General features: G+C 42.1%; 1 protein-coding gene across 2 annotated transcripts in view; it reads right to left on the reverse strand.

The window, feature by feature from the left end:
* BMPR2 (bone morphogenetic protein receptor type 2) overlaps positions 1-13925 on the reverse strand; it is a 202535-nt gene that overhangs the window by 20692 nt on the left and 167918 nt on the right. For both annotated transcript variants that reach the window (XM_006130743.5, XM_006130742.5), the window contains exons 6-9: positions 11937-12167; positions 7527-7641; positions 3261-3421; positions 251-398 (exon numbers count right to left, since the gene is read on the reverse strand). In XM_006130743.5, coding sequence (XP_006130805.1) covers positions 251-398; positions 3261-3421; positions 7527-7641; positions 11937-12167 — 655 coding nt within the window. The remainder of the gene's footprint in view (positions 1-250; positions 399-3260; positions 3422-7526; positions 7642-11936; positions 12168-13925) is intronic.

Here is a 13925-nt window from a genome sequence, read left to right on the forward strand (position 1 = left end):
GATTAGCAGGACAAATGAACCCTATGTACATGTGTTTCATCCACATCCATTGTATTACGAGTACATTGTACTAATATCAATAAAATTGTTAACACTAGATGGCACTGAGAAAATGGTGTAAAACATAAAAAATCTATTCTGTGATGTAAACGTAATGGACTGTATTTTTAAAATATGGAGAGAACACAAATTTGGTTTTTGATCCATTATTTGTTATTAAACTTAGTTATTTCAGTCAATCTTTAGTTACCTGGGAAGAGGTCTGTGCATCTCATGAAGATCTCCCAGTAGATAAGGCCTAGTGCATACATATCTACTTGTTTCAGAGCAGATTCACAGTCCCTCAAGTTCACTGCTCCTTCTAGCACTTCAGGGGCCATATAGCGGATTGTACCAACCTGCAGGACCAAACAGTTGCACTTGTAACTCACAAGGTAAAGCCTAGATTTGATTCAGTTTATTATAGGCCCTATTTATTATACTTGCCCTACTATGTATTTTCTATCATTCAGCAGAAAAAGCAATTACTTCCATATCCTTGGACTCACCACCAGGCTAATCATAATAAAACCTTCCCTGCACTATGTTGCTTCTACTGTTGTACTTATCAAATACAGGTCCAATGACAAGGGAGGCAAAGAGGGCAGTTGCCCAGGAGCCCATCAATTCAAGGGGCCCAGGGCTCCTGTCTGCCACCACTGCTACTATAGCAGTGGAGGGGGCCAGAGCCCCAGGCCCTTTAAATCGCCACCATGGCACCACCCCACGTGTTCCAGTGGATCTGAAGAATGAAGGGGGGATGCACTGCAGTCTGTGAAGCATTGAAGGCTGGCTGACTCCAGCCCCACCCCTCCCGTGAGTGCGGAGCTGGCTCCCCCATACATTTTGCCCAAGGACCTGCATAAACTCTTGGCTCCCCTGATCAAGAAACTGCAAAATAAATGATTATGTCCCTTGTATTGTGCTCTCATATTCAGCGGCATGTAGTGGAAAGCTTTTGATAGAGATGTGACGAGTTAGGTCACAGAGGTCCCCTTGAGACTGTCCTGATCATACCACTGAGCCCACCTACCTACCCCTCGAGGGTGCCCCATTACCTGGCCCTGCTGAGCCAAGAAGAGAGGGTTATTCATCTTGTGCAGTAACTGAGGTTCTTCAAGCTGACTGTCCCTGTCGGTTCTCCACATTGTGTTTCAGTGACCTGTGCTTATAGTTGAAGATTTTCAGCAGCAGTACTCTGGGTGGTGGCACATACGTGGAAGTGTCTCATACCAATGCAAGCAATTAGCTCCTGCCCACTGTCAACTGGCCCTCAGTTCCTTCTCTACCCTGGACAGATTGATCTGAAGCAGAGAGGGTCGTGGAGCACCCACAGAGAAAACCATCTTGAAGAATCTCAGTTACTGCACAAGGGGAGTAATCCTCTCTTCTTTTTTGAGAAGTGTCCATGTGGGTGTTCCACATTATGTGACTATGGAGCAGTGCCTTGTTGTGGAAAGTGGGACTTCATGATATGCTTGTGTGCTATGGTTAATATGGATTGTCCAAAATTTGTGTCTGCAGAGGAATGTTGTTCCATTGTGTAGCGCTTAGTGAATGTACGAACTGATGTCCATATTACTACTCTGCAGATGTGCTCGATGAGGATGCCTTTGAGGAAAAGCCCATGATGTGGAAATGAGTAGAGTGTGTGCAGATCATAAGAGAAGGAGGAATATTGTTTTTTTTGTAGCATAGTTATATGTATTGCAAATAGTCTTTGTTTGGATATTAGTTCTCCTTTGGAACGTTCAATGGTAGAGAGAAATATAGTCATGAGTATTTCATGAATGTCTTTGTTCTCTCTAGGTTAAAAGTGAGTGCTCATCGAATGGAGTATTGCCTGTCTGGTATCCCGTGTGCAGTTTGGGAAACATACAGATGAATTCAATAGACTGATTTAAGAGGAAGGATGATACAATCTTAGGGAGAAATTTGGGATGAGGTCTTAATATTACTTTATCTTTCTGAAATACTGCATGGGGTGAGGACTGCACTTTGAGAGCAGTCAGCTCCCCTACTCTTTTGGCTGTAATAATTGCAATGAGAAAAGATACCTTCACTGACAGATGCAATAGGGAGCATGAGGCTAGAGGCTTGAATGGTTTGCCTGTAAGCATGCGAAGTACCAAGTTAAAGTTCCACATTGGGGTAGGTTGTATTACTGGTGGGAATGTACTCTTCAGTCCTTTCATGAAATGCTATCTGGTTGGATGGGAAAATGCAGTGTATGCTTCAATTTTTTTATAACTTATGGCTGCTAAGTGTATCATTACTGAACTATTAGAAAGACCTTGTTGTTTTGAGGGTCAGTATATAGTCAAACAATCTAGTAATGGAGCTAAGCACAGTAACAGGGCCTTATTCGTACATCAGATGTAAAAACAGTGCCATCTGGTCATAAGTTATTCAAGTACTAGGTTTGCGACTATTGATTAAGATGGATTGTACTGCTTTCAAACACTGCAATTCAAATCTTGCTAACCCTATAGGAGCCATGCTCTGAGATGGAAAACTGTGACTTATGCATGAAGAAGTCTGTTTTTGTCCTGTGTGAGGAGATGAAAGTTGTGGCAGAAAAGGGGGGGGGAGGCGCTATTGACTGCTGGTCCAGATATGGGAACCAATTTCTCTGGGCCACATGGGTGCTATAAGAGGACTTGTGCACTGCCCTGTTAGATATTGTAGATCACCCAATGAATGAGAGGTATGGGGTGGGGGAATGCATAGAGAAGGAGAGTGTCCCATTTGATGGAAAAGGTGTCTCCCCACTGGCGTCTGTGCCCAGGCCTGCCCAGGAGCATTGTATTGAGCATTTGATGTTGTTGGCAGTTGCAAAGAAGTCTGGATGTGGGAATTCCCATTGTTGAAATAGGATATTCAATACATGCGAGTCCAGCTCCCACTAGTGGTTCTGGTGGAAGTGCCTGCTGTGACTTTGTGGTGGTATTCTGCTTCCCTGAAAGATATATTGCAGAGATATCTATTTGGTTTAGATATACACTATTTCTATAAATATGTAGCTTCTATGCATAGTGGGTATAAATGTGCTCCACCTTGTGGTGGTTTATATAGTACATGCATACCCCCTTCATAGGAATTGTGCAGCCTCTGCATTTACCGTATGACTTGAGGAACAAGTATTTCAAGATTGTTTCAAAAATTCATCTCTCTTGCCACTTACAAATGCCCAAAACTGTGTTTTCTTAATTCATGCTCACCTCACTAATGGCTGCATTGTCCTCTTCGCCTGGACGTACCAGTCGATTTCCAGTTAATCTCATGGATAATCCAAAATCACTAATTACACATGTTCCATCATTTTTCACCAGTACATTACGGCTGTTCAAGTCACGATGGGAAATTGCAGGTTTGTAATGGTCTATGTGAATAGAAGGAAGTGTTCTTTATTATTTGAGTAGCTCTACTGCTTGGTAAAGGGGGACCAAATTGTGTCATTTATTATAGCACTTTTTAAGATTGCTAACAATTTCCCCTGCTTACAATGATCACTACAACATGCTCTATAAACTACTGAAACACTGACAGGTGTTCATAATATTTTGCTATTTATATGCAACACATTGTTATATAATTGCTGTACACAGACCTTATAATAGTCAAAAGCTTTTTTTTATTCCAATGGACAGTTCAACATTTTTCAGTAGCTCTAGTGTATTCAAGTATGGATTAGAGATGTAAAATCCTGTGTAATTTGTTAATCAATTAAACAAAAAGTAATCTTCACATTTAATTGGTTAACCACCTGCTGTGGTCAGGCTGGAGCAGCCCAAACCTGGGCTCACTGAGGACAGGAGCTGCTCCAGACGCCTTGTGCAGCCCACCTGCAGGATGCCCTGTAAGGCTGGAATAGTCCCCTCCCACCAGGGAGCTGCTCCAGCCCCCAGTGGTTAATGTAAGGGGACTGTTACCCCTTACTAAAACTCTGTGGGAGTTTTTTGGTTTATCAGCTTCAGAAGGGGAAGGGTTCATGAGACTGACGACCCCAGAGACAATGGAAAGCAGTCAACACTCCAGCTCAGCCTGACAGGTTGTAAGTGGGGGTTGTTCTGGCTCTCTCTGAGCAAACAGGGAGCTGAAAGAGCAGAACAAGCTGTGTGCAGAAGAGGTCCTGCAAAAGACAGAGAGCTGAAAAGAGCAGTGCAAGCTGTATGAAGAAGTCCTGCAAAAGGAACAGAGAGCTGAGACACTGCTAAGAGGAGTGCAAGCTGTGCTGAGGGGCAGTTTTTGCAGCAGCAGAGCCAGGCATACACAACTCAAGGAGCACAGACCCTGTGTTGAGCAGCAGACTGGCTGGGCTCAGAGAGCAAAAAGGAACAGAGAAGCAACACAATGAGCTGGAACTGGCCAAGCAGCACAGCCTGCAGCTGGATGTGGTGAGCACCTGGGACCAGCAAAGTGTGGGGAAAGGCTCTGGACTGGGAGAGGGGTCTGGCCACTTCGAGCTTGAGACTATGTGGTCACTACCAGAGCTAGTGTGTCCAGCCTGTAGCCCCCCCTGCAGCATATCCAGGGCCTCTAAGAAAGAGACTGTGGACTGTCCTTATACTCTGCAGGCTGCTGTTTTGATGTCCCTGTGCTACAGAGCAGAGCTGTGTGTTCTCATTTAACCATTCTCATTTTTTTCTTATTCTTTTCTCTTTAATCCATTGTTGTTTAATAAATTGTATTTGCTTTGAACCTTATGAAGTGGTCACTGGGCCAAGAAGGCCTGCAGTGTAAAGAGAGCACCTCGGAGTGGGGACACCCTAACTCCTGCCCCTAGTGACTACAAGGTCAGGGATTAAGCCCCAGGAAACCTGGGCCCAGCCTTGTTGGGGTTTCAAGGGCTCTGCTACTCAGGAGAGTGGAGGGGGAGCCCTCAGGATCAGGGAGCCGTGGGGTAAAGGAACTGGGAGCGGGGACTCAGATCCTTTCGCTGGTTCATTTCACCGGGGTGTATAGAAGCCAGGAAAGTTCCCCACAATAGCGGGACCATTCCCCCGCTTACATTAACCAGAACCAGCAAGCATCACCCATTAAGGGTGATTATTACCAGTTAACTATTCACATCCTTAGTTTGGATCCACTGTTGCTGATCTAAGGATCAGTCCAAATGAAATCAAAGTATTCATAGAGTCCTCATTTAAAAGAAAGCATCAATTCACTATAATTAGTTTAGTGTCTATACAGAAATTGGACAGGCGAGGGTACTTATATCAGTATACATCTCACACTTATTCCAATGGTTGAATGCACTAGTCCTGCAGTGGATCTCAGTCACCCCACAGAAGAACCTCAGATTCCTCTTAGATTTATCACTCCATCTGGACAACTGAATACATATTGGGTAAGCATATACTGCAATTAGGCACCCACATTCGTCCTGTGCCAGCTGACTTGGGCTCATAGAGCTTAAGCTACTGAGCTATTTAATTGCAGTTAAAGGTTTGAGCTTGGTCTGTAATTCAAAACCCTCCCACTTTGCAGGTTCCTAGAGCCTGGGCTACTGCAAAAGCCTGTACTCTAGCAAAAGTCTGAACATCTACCTTACAATTAAACGGCCCCTTAGTCCCAGGCCCACGAGCCCAAATTAGCTGGCACGGGTCAGCTGGGGTTTTCAGTTGGAGTGCAGACACACTCACTGTTCCTAACTGCTTAGCCTCCGTCTTAAAAACAGATTTCTTAATGACCTGCATGAGTGAACTTGAACAGGTGATATTTGCTTAGTCACAGCTTGGCTCCAGAAATGAACTGTGGACCTACACAAGTAACTGGCTTTAAATTAGGTCTCAAAATATCAAAAAGGTGTATTAGAGTAGAACAGTGTTTCTCAACCTTTTTTTTTTAAATAAAGTACCCCTTTAAAAAAATTATAAGTACCCCCAGTACCTACAGTTTTCAGACACACAATTTTTTTTCTACCATTGCAACACATTTGTTAAAACATCTTAATGATAGCTGGGCAGGCAATGAAATTTTTGGGTGTAAAAAGTACAAAAATAATAAAGGCTGTAAAACTTAAAACAAAAATTCAGTTTTCTCCAAATTTCAGCTGTGTTGATGTACCCAGCAGACTTCTCTTGAGTACCCCTAAGGGTACTCATACCACTGGTTGAGAAACAGTGGAGTAGAACACTCAAATATTGTTGGCTGCTTTACCCATTTTTAGCAATTTTGTGTGGATTTGACTATAATTTGTGGAATATGGCTGAACAAATTAAATGTAAACCTTTCTGGAAAGGTTTATTGCAGAGGCTTGGCAATGTTCTTATCTTAAAATATTGTGAATATAAACTTAACAAGAATTCTGAAGTTACTCCTGCCAGACAGTAAAACAGTTTATATCCATTATTTGAATCGAGACTTTGTTTATTACAAAAGCCAAGACTTTTGAAGTGGTTTTGATATGATATTATGATGTTCCTAGAACCATTGGAGTTTCTTATATACTGTGAGCTCCCCATGGGCTTTTACAAATCAGTCTATAGCTCTAGCTCTATGGATATACCTGGATATACATTTCAAAATGATTAAATTATGGTGGTGGTCGCAGTTTCACTAGCATAACATGAATTCAAAGTATGCTAACACCAGCCTTAAGTTTCATACAGCTACTTTCATTGATTTTTCACTCTCTTGGCAAATATCAGTGCTTATTTTTATGTAATCTAGTTTTAATCTAAACTTTAGCACCCACACAAATTCTCTTAATTACTGGTGAACTAATCTTTCCACAGCTTTTTATCTTTTCCTTTGTAATCAAAAGGGTAATATCTCACTGACTGACAACACTCTGTAATATTTTACACCATATACCTCCAGTATATAAACACAACACTTTAGCTCCCAAAATGTTAAATGAAGAATGGAGAAGAAAAAAGCTTATATCAGTATGTTATCCCATCTAGTGCAGTAATAAAGCATTAAAATATGTAGGTAATTATATCTATATATCAAAAGATATGGTCTTTGTCCTGAAATTAAAAAAGAATGGGTGTTACGTGTATGGAAGAAAAAGAAATCTTCCATTCTATTGTTTTATTTTTCATGCCATTTCATTTTTTTAACCACGGACATTGCTTCAGTGAGCCACCTCAGAACTACACAACACATCAGAACACTATTTCCTTTCATTTAGATACTTGTACGTTAAATTCTTTAGGTCTGTAGTAACCTGATGCTATGATACAGCAGCATTGTACAACTCTGCTTCTTGCAAGCCTATTTACAGGATTCTGTAATCTCTCATTCCACATAAAAGTGCCTATCATTCTACATAATGGCTCTACACCATTTAGGAGATCAGAATGTATTACAGAAAGTTTGGTGCAGTCTGTATTTTGAGTCATGTGTTCACATTAGTTTCTCAAATCATACATTTTTTCTTCACTACTAACATTAAAAATAAAGCAACAGAACCCTTCAACTACTACTTGATACCATCCCCAATTACTGTGGTATAAACACGTCCTTCTCAACCATACCTCCTCGAGGTAATTCTGTGTGAAGGTATGCCAGGCCCCTGGTTACCGAATGTGCCAAACGACAGGAGCTCACCCAATCACTGTTGTGGAGACTCAAATACTTGCACAAAGAACCCTAGAGGAAGAATACAAACAGTGGATTGAAATTATATAAGTCGAATAATCAAGTCAAAACCTTTTCAAGGGTCCACATCATAGTCAGTGCTCCCTGAGAGCTTGTTCCCTGAGAACCCGATACTGAAATTGCTCATTAGTCTACCAAGTTTACCTTTATCAGTGTTTGTTACTGCTACTGGGTTTTGGATTTAATCAGAAAATGAAAGTAAACTGCATTTATTTTTGTGGGTGTTATAACATTCTGAAATTCCTGGTGAACAGTGGCAGAATAACAGTAACTGAAGAAATTGTGTGAAGTACAAAATGGTGGACTTTGAACAATATCAGGATTTTAGCCATAATAAAAAGGTTTACTAACCTACTTCCCTATAATTTTTTCAGTACCAGAACATTTAGGTTTGGTCTACACTATCAATTTATGTTAGCATAACTGTTTCTCGGGGCGTGCACTACTCACACCCCTGAACAATGCATTTATACCAACCAAACTTGCAGAGTGGAATACTATATAGCCAGGAAGGCTTCTCTTGTTGACATAGTTACCTGGGAGGTAGCCTTCTAGAAAAAGGGGAGAAGAGCAAGTATCACCCTGTCTATTTATACAGAACTTTGTTGTCATGTTGTCTGTTAGTACTGAGACACACTTTCCTAGTAGTTTGGGGAAAAAGAGTTGGTAAGTAAGGCAAACTGCCTTGAGCTATCTGACATTGATGTGCAGCAATAGTTCTGATTGTAATCAGAGTCTCTGAGTTCGGAAGTCAGCAGATTCACCCCTGTCTCTGATGTGGCCATACTTAGAGCAAGAGAGGGTTAGAGGTTGGCAAAGGGCACTTCTGCTCAAGACTTCCTGAGGTTAAAGCCACCAGCTGAAGGATTTGAGAACTGAGTTTGGGAGGGTGACTAGACTGTCAAGTGGGTCCCTATGGGTCTTGTACACCCTGGCATGCCAGGCCTGTAGGGGGGAAAAGATGCAGCCCGGCATTCTGAACAACAAACACGTGGGCCGTGATGAGCCTGAGAAGCCTTACGTAATTCCTTGCTGTGGTGAGGAACTTCTGGAAACTGACGAGGAGATCCAGGAGCATGTGAAAACAGGACTCAGGTAGGTAGGCTCTCGCTCATGTAGAGTCCTGGAGGGCCCTAATGAACTCTATCTTATGCATCCGGACAAGCGGGGATGTGGGTGCATTCAGAGTGAGCCCCAAGTTCAGTGAATGGGGCTTGTGTCAGTGCCACATGGCTGAAAACTTGTCCCACAATTGGCCGTTGACGAGCCAGTTGTCCAGGTACGGAAAAATTGTATCCAACATTTGAGCAGGAAGGCTGCCACCATTCCTATACACTTTGTGAATACTCATGGGGCCTTGGAGAGACCAAATGGGAGTATGGTGAATTGATAATGCCAACCATCAATGACAAATATCAGGAACCTCCTATATGCAAAGATGTATGGTAGTATGCATCCTTCAAATCCAGGGCAGCATAGCAGTCCTCCAGATCTAGGGAGGGGATGAGAGAGACCAGAGAGCACATACAAAACTTGAGACTTCTTATGAAAGCATTGAAGTTTCAAAGGTCTAGAATGGGCCTGAGTCTGCCTTTGGCCTTGCAGATAAGGCAGTATCGGGAGTAGAAAGCCCTGCCCCAGTATTCTTGAGGAACCTCCTCTATTGCCCCCAGTGGGAGAAGTGATTGCACCTCCTGAATGAGGAATTGCTTGTGAGAAGGGTCCCCAAGAGGGATGGGGAAGGTGGGATGGGAGAGGAGAGAACTGTATAGAATATCCCACTGCTACCATTCTCAGGACCCAGCGATCTGAGGTAACTTGGGCCTAGGCACGGTAGAAGCGAGATAGATGGGGGGTAAAGATCTGGGATTTGGGCTGGTGCTCTGTCCCTGGGTGTACCTTCAGAAGTTTGTCATCAGCACAGAGGGCTATTTCAAATGGCCCGGACATTGGCCAGAGGATAATTGCGAGGGTCACCTCCTAAGATTGTTTCCGCCTTGTCTGTGATTATAGTCCTGCCTAGGAGGAGCACGGCAAAAACATGCAAGGGGCTGTTTTTTGAAAGACTTTCTCTGAGGTGCTGGCATGTGAATGCCAAGTGACTTGAGAGTAGCCTAAGAATCCCTTAGACTGTGAAGACTGGAGTCTGATTGTGCAGGACTGTTTTTTGAAAAGCCAAACAGAATATCCTGGATTGTGTTCTGAACTTCTGTCGGGAACCCAGATAACTACAGCCAGGGGCTGCAATGCATTGTGATGTCTGTGGCCATAGTTCTCGCTGCCGGACAGGCCAAGTCTAGTGCTGCCTGGAGGGAGGTTCAAGCCACAATTTTCCCTCTTCCAAGACCATGGCAAACACCTGTCGAGAGTCAGCCAGGAGGTGCTCCTGGAATATGGATAGTGTATTCCAGGAGTTGTACACATTGGCTTCTTTGTCCAGCTTCTTCAGGTCTATCTTATTTTTCAGGACTATCCCTGGCTACCCCGTCTTTCCTTGTGGTTGACAGTGTTGACCATAAGGAATGCATGCTAAGGATGAGTAAACAAATGTGTGCCCCTGTTGTGAGAAGTAGACTCTCTCACCCGCCCCCCCCCCGCCCCTTAGCTGTTGTTAGTATGGAAGCTGGGGTTTGTTCTGGCAAACCTTGATGGTGGACAGAACCGTCTTGGTAAGTGGCAGACACACTCTGGATGGACCTTTGGGGGCCAGTATATGTCCACCTTGGGGTCCAATTTTTCCACCACCTCTTCTGTCGACACATTAAGACTGCAAGCAATATGTGTCAGGAGGTCCTGATGTGCCTTAGAGTTCAGGACTGGAAGGGACAACGAAGTGCCTGCTACTGCCTCATCCAGCAAGGAACAGGAGGCAGCTAAGGAAACAAGATCTTCTTGGCCCTCAGGCTCTCTGGTGTTCCCAGAGGTGCTGGGTGGAAGAGTTGCCTTAATGGGAAGCCCAAGATGTCTAGTAGGGCCATTGCACTGGATCCTGCCATTGTTGAGGTCAGGGCATATGTGGTGCTCCCCACTGTTGGAACTTCGACTGGTGCCAGGATCAGGAGCAGTACTAGGAACTACGAGATACCTGAGCTGTTATGAGATACCAGCTCTGAGGTGTTGCTGGAGCCCAACCAAGCTAGGGCAGTTTCTGATTGTGCTGATGATCGGTGCCTCAACATGGCAAGGTTTGCCGCGGTGCTGAATGGGGGCCTGTACCAGCTCCATCAGCGTTGGTGCTGCTAAAAAAAGGGCAGTCTGTCTGGAAGACCAGGATTGGGCAGCCGACAAGTGCATCATCATGGCGATTAAGTTCTGAGTTGCCTCGAATACAGGTTGGAGGAAAGATCCAGATCATCCTCCAACACCCCACAAATGGGACAAAGATAACAAGGGAAGGACCCCGCTCCCCAAACAACACTTATTATCTGAGCTAAGGACTAATTATAATCTAAATAAGTACAGCCAGTCCCCAACTTGCAGCCACCTCAACTTACGACCATTCGCACTTACGACCAAAGCGGTCGTAAATGCGGGCTCCAAGTTACGAAAGTGATCCGCGCTTACGAACAGCGAGGTCGCAATGTAACTCAGTGGGTTCCAAGTTATGACCATTCCAAGTTACGGCCAAGCGTTTGGTCTGTAATGCGTTTGTAACTCGGGGACTGGCTGTAATACAAAGATGAACTATATACAAGAACAGACAGGGATATCTTGCAAAGCAAGAGAATAAGCACTCCAACAACTATCACAGGTAGTAAGAATAAACAGAATGGATCTTGAATTGTAGAAAAATAAAATAGGTTAAACACAAAAATGTTTAGTCAAGATAATATTTTGATCTGCCTAAAAGAGTAGCATCATGAATTTATTTGGCAAAATATTTTAATTAGGCTTCAATAAAATTTCATAATTAAAATTATTTCAGACACTTAGACCATGAAATAACTGTATATATGTGTATGCCCTAGCTTCTAAAAAAGAACTGTGCCCCAACTAACAGCACAGCATTTCTCCCAAGATCTACAAATGCAGTTTAACGAAATGCAATTTAACGACTATACATAGTAAAATCACCTGGAAAAAAAATCTAATAATATAGCACACGGTATTATGGTTTATGAAAATACTGATTCCTATGGAGCATTTTTACATTAGGCTAGGTTTGGTAGCTTATTACTCAAGAAAAACTAATGAAAAACATTGGTAATATATTAAAATATATTCGCTCTATTTTACTATTCTTAGGTGTACAAAACAAACCAATTTATCTTCTATGAAGTACTTACATTGGGATAATATTCCATCACCAATAAATATTCCATACGTCCATCTGCAGTGACTCGCTCATCTCCCACAATGAAACGGGCAATATTGTCATGCTCCATCAGCGGGACTCTGTAAATGTTCCTCTCATTGATAAAGTTCTGGCGGTTCGTGAAGGAAAATACTTTTACGGCCACTGGACGCTCATCTAGAGAACCTTTATACACGGCTCCATATCGCCCTCGACCAATCAGCTGTAAAGAGTTTTAAGCAGACATTACATTAATTAAAATACTAATGATCAAAAAAGGTTATCATGCTGCAAGTAGCATGGATATATACAGATATATTTTAAATTTCATTATCAAATACTCAACATACATTACCAGAGAGTGTCAATATTCAAGAAATAAACTTTCATAAAATTGAAATTCAGATGTACAAAGAAAAGTTTCATATGCATGCTAAAATTGATAATGGCATGACATTATACTTCCACAAGGAATTACCCATTATGTACAATCAAAGAAATATACATGTGTATACAAAGTTTGTTTTTAAATCTATTGCCAACTTCACTCAATTTGGTTCTCAGAGAAGACAAATCCTACAGCTGCATTTATGTAACCCTAGATGTGTCCTAAACCTAGAAAGCAAGGGACTCCCTGGTATCTAACACTGAATTTCAGCTGGCTTGACTGGCCCAGCATCCCAACTTACTGTTGTCATAATCTGTACCTATAAGGTATTGTGTATTGCATTAGATGTAAACAGATGACACCCTGGTTGATTAATATCACTGTGAAATGTAAGCATTAACACTATATGTAAAATTACAGTACACTCTCATATTATGTTTTGGCAAAACATTTTTTTTTCTTCCCGAAGGAATGTAGTTCTGCCGGCTTAAGTGTGTCTCCCATGTTATTCAAGCTAGCTACGGACAAAACACAACGGGTATGGGAGACTCCAGGAAGATCATTTGTATTGTAACAAAATAATAATAATAATAATATAAATGTGGGAGAAGCCAGCATAGCACCTATACCAGACAGTTTGAGATTTACAACCAGGAACTTTATTAGGGAATACTCTTCAGAAAAATGCATTTCAAAGGTTGATTGGACTATAAAGAGGGAAGGAGCAAACCCCTAAATCATTCTTCACCTGAGGAGCAAAGGAAACCAGGTGCTTTGAGCACTGAATAAAGAACAGATTTGCCATGCTGAAAGAATGATGGTGGTGAAAAACACCATCTTCAAGTCTTCCTTGAGCAAAAGACTAATTTTAAGTTGTGTTTTAGTCTTAGAAACATCCTTTTACTTTTATTCATAACCATTGCTATCCTTATTCCCGTTACTTGGTATCACTTAAACATATGTCCTTTTGTAAATAAATTAGTATTACTTTTACCATAAACCAACTCAGTGCTCTGATGGAAGGGAAGGGTGTATTAACGCTCTAGTTAAGTTAGTAAGTTGCTATGCTCTGTGTCTTTAAAGGAACAATGAAATCGGTAAGAGTGCCTACAATCAGAAGCTGTGCACGCAGAAAAAGATGGTCTTGTGAACATGGCAACTAGAATTCACTGATTATAACTTGATAAACAAGACTAGATTGGGAAAGTCTCAAAGTGAATTTGCTGTCAAGTCAGACAATCTGGCATGTCAGGGAGCTAATACATAGGGTTTATGTATTGCTCTAGCACAGTGTCACGATTTACACCTCTGGATCTACTTTAAGTAGTTTTATTGTAAGAATGGCATTGTAGAATTCCATGTTTATTATGTGTCACTTATTTTCACAGACACCTTGCTAAGTTTCGAAATTAATAATAAAAAATACCAGCTGCAAAGTCAGCGTGAGTCAAGCTGGGTTCCCTCCTTTCCTCACATCATCACCAGTGATGATGTTCCAGCATAAATTATGCACGCAGTTATATCTAGGCATCACATTATCTTCAAATGATGCTAACCATGCAGTCTCATAAACTTACAATCAGGGTTGCACAG

The sequence above is a fragment of the Pelodiscus sinensis genome, chromosome 7, assembly GCF_052426305.1.
Source record: "Pelodiscus sinensis isolate ZL-2025 chromosome 7, ASM5242630v1, whole genome shotgun sequence".
Taxonomy (NCBI): domain Eukaryota; kingdom Metazoa; phylum Chordata; order Testudines; family Trionychidae; genus Pelodiscus; species Pelodiscus sinensis.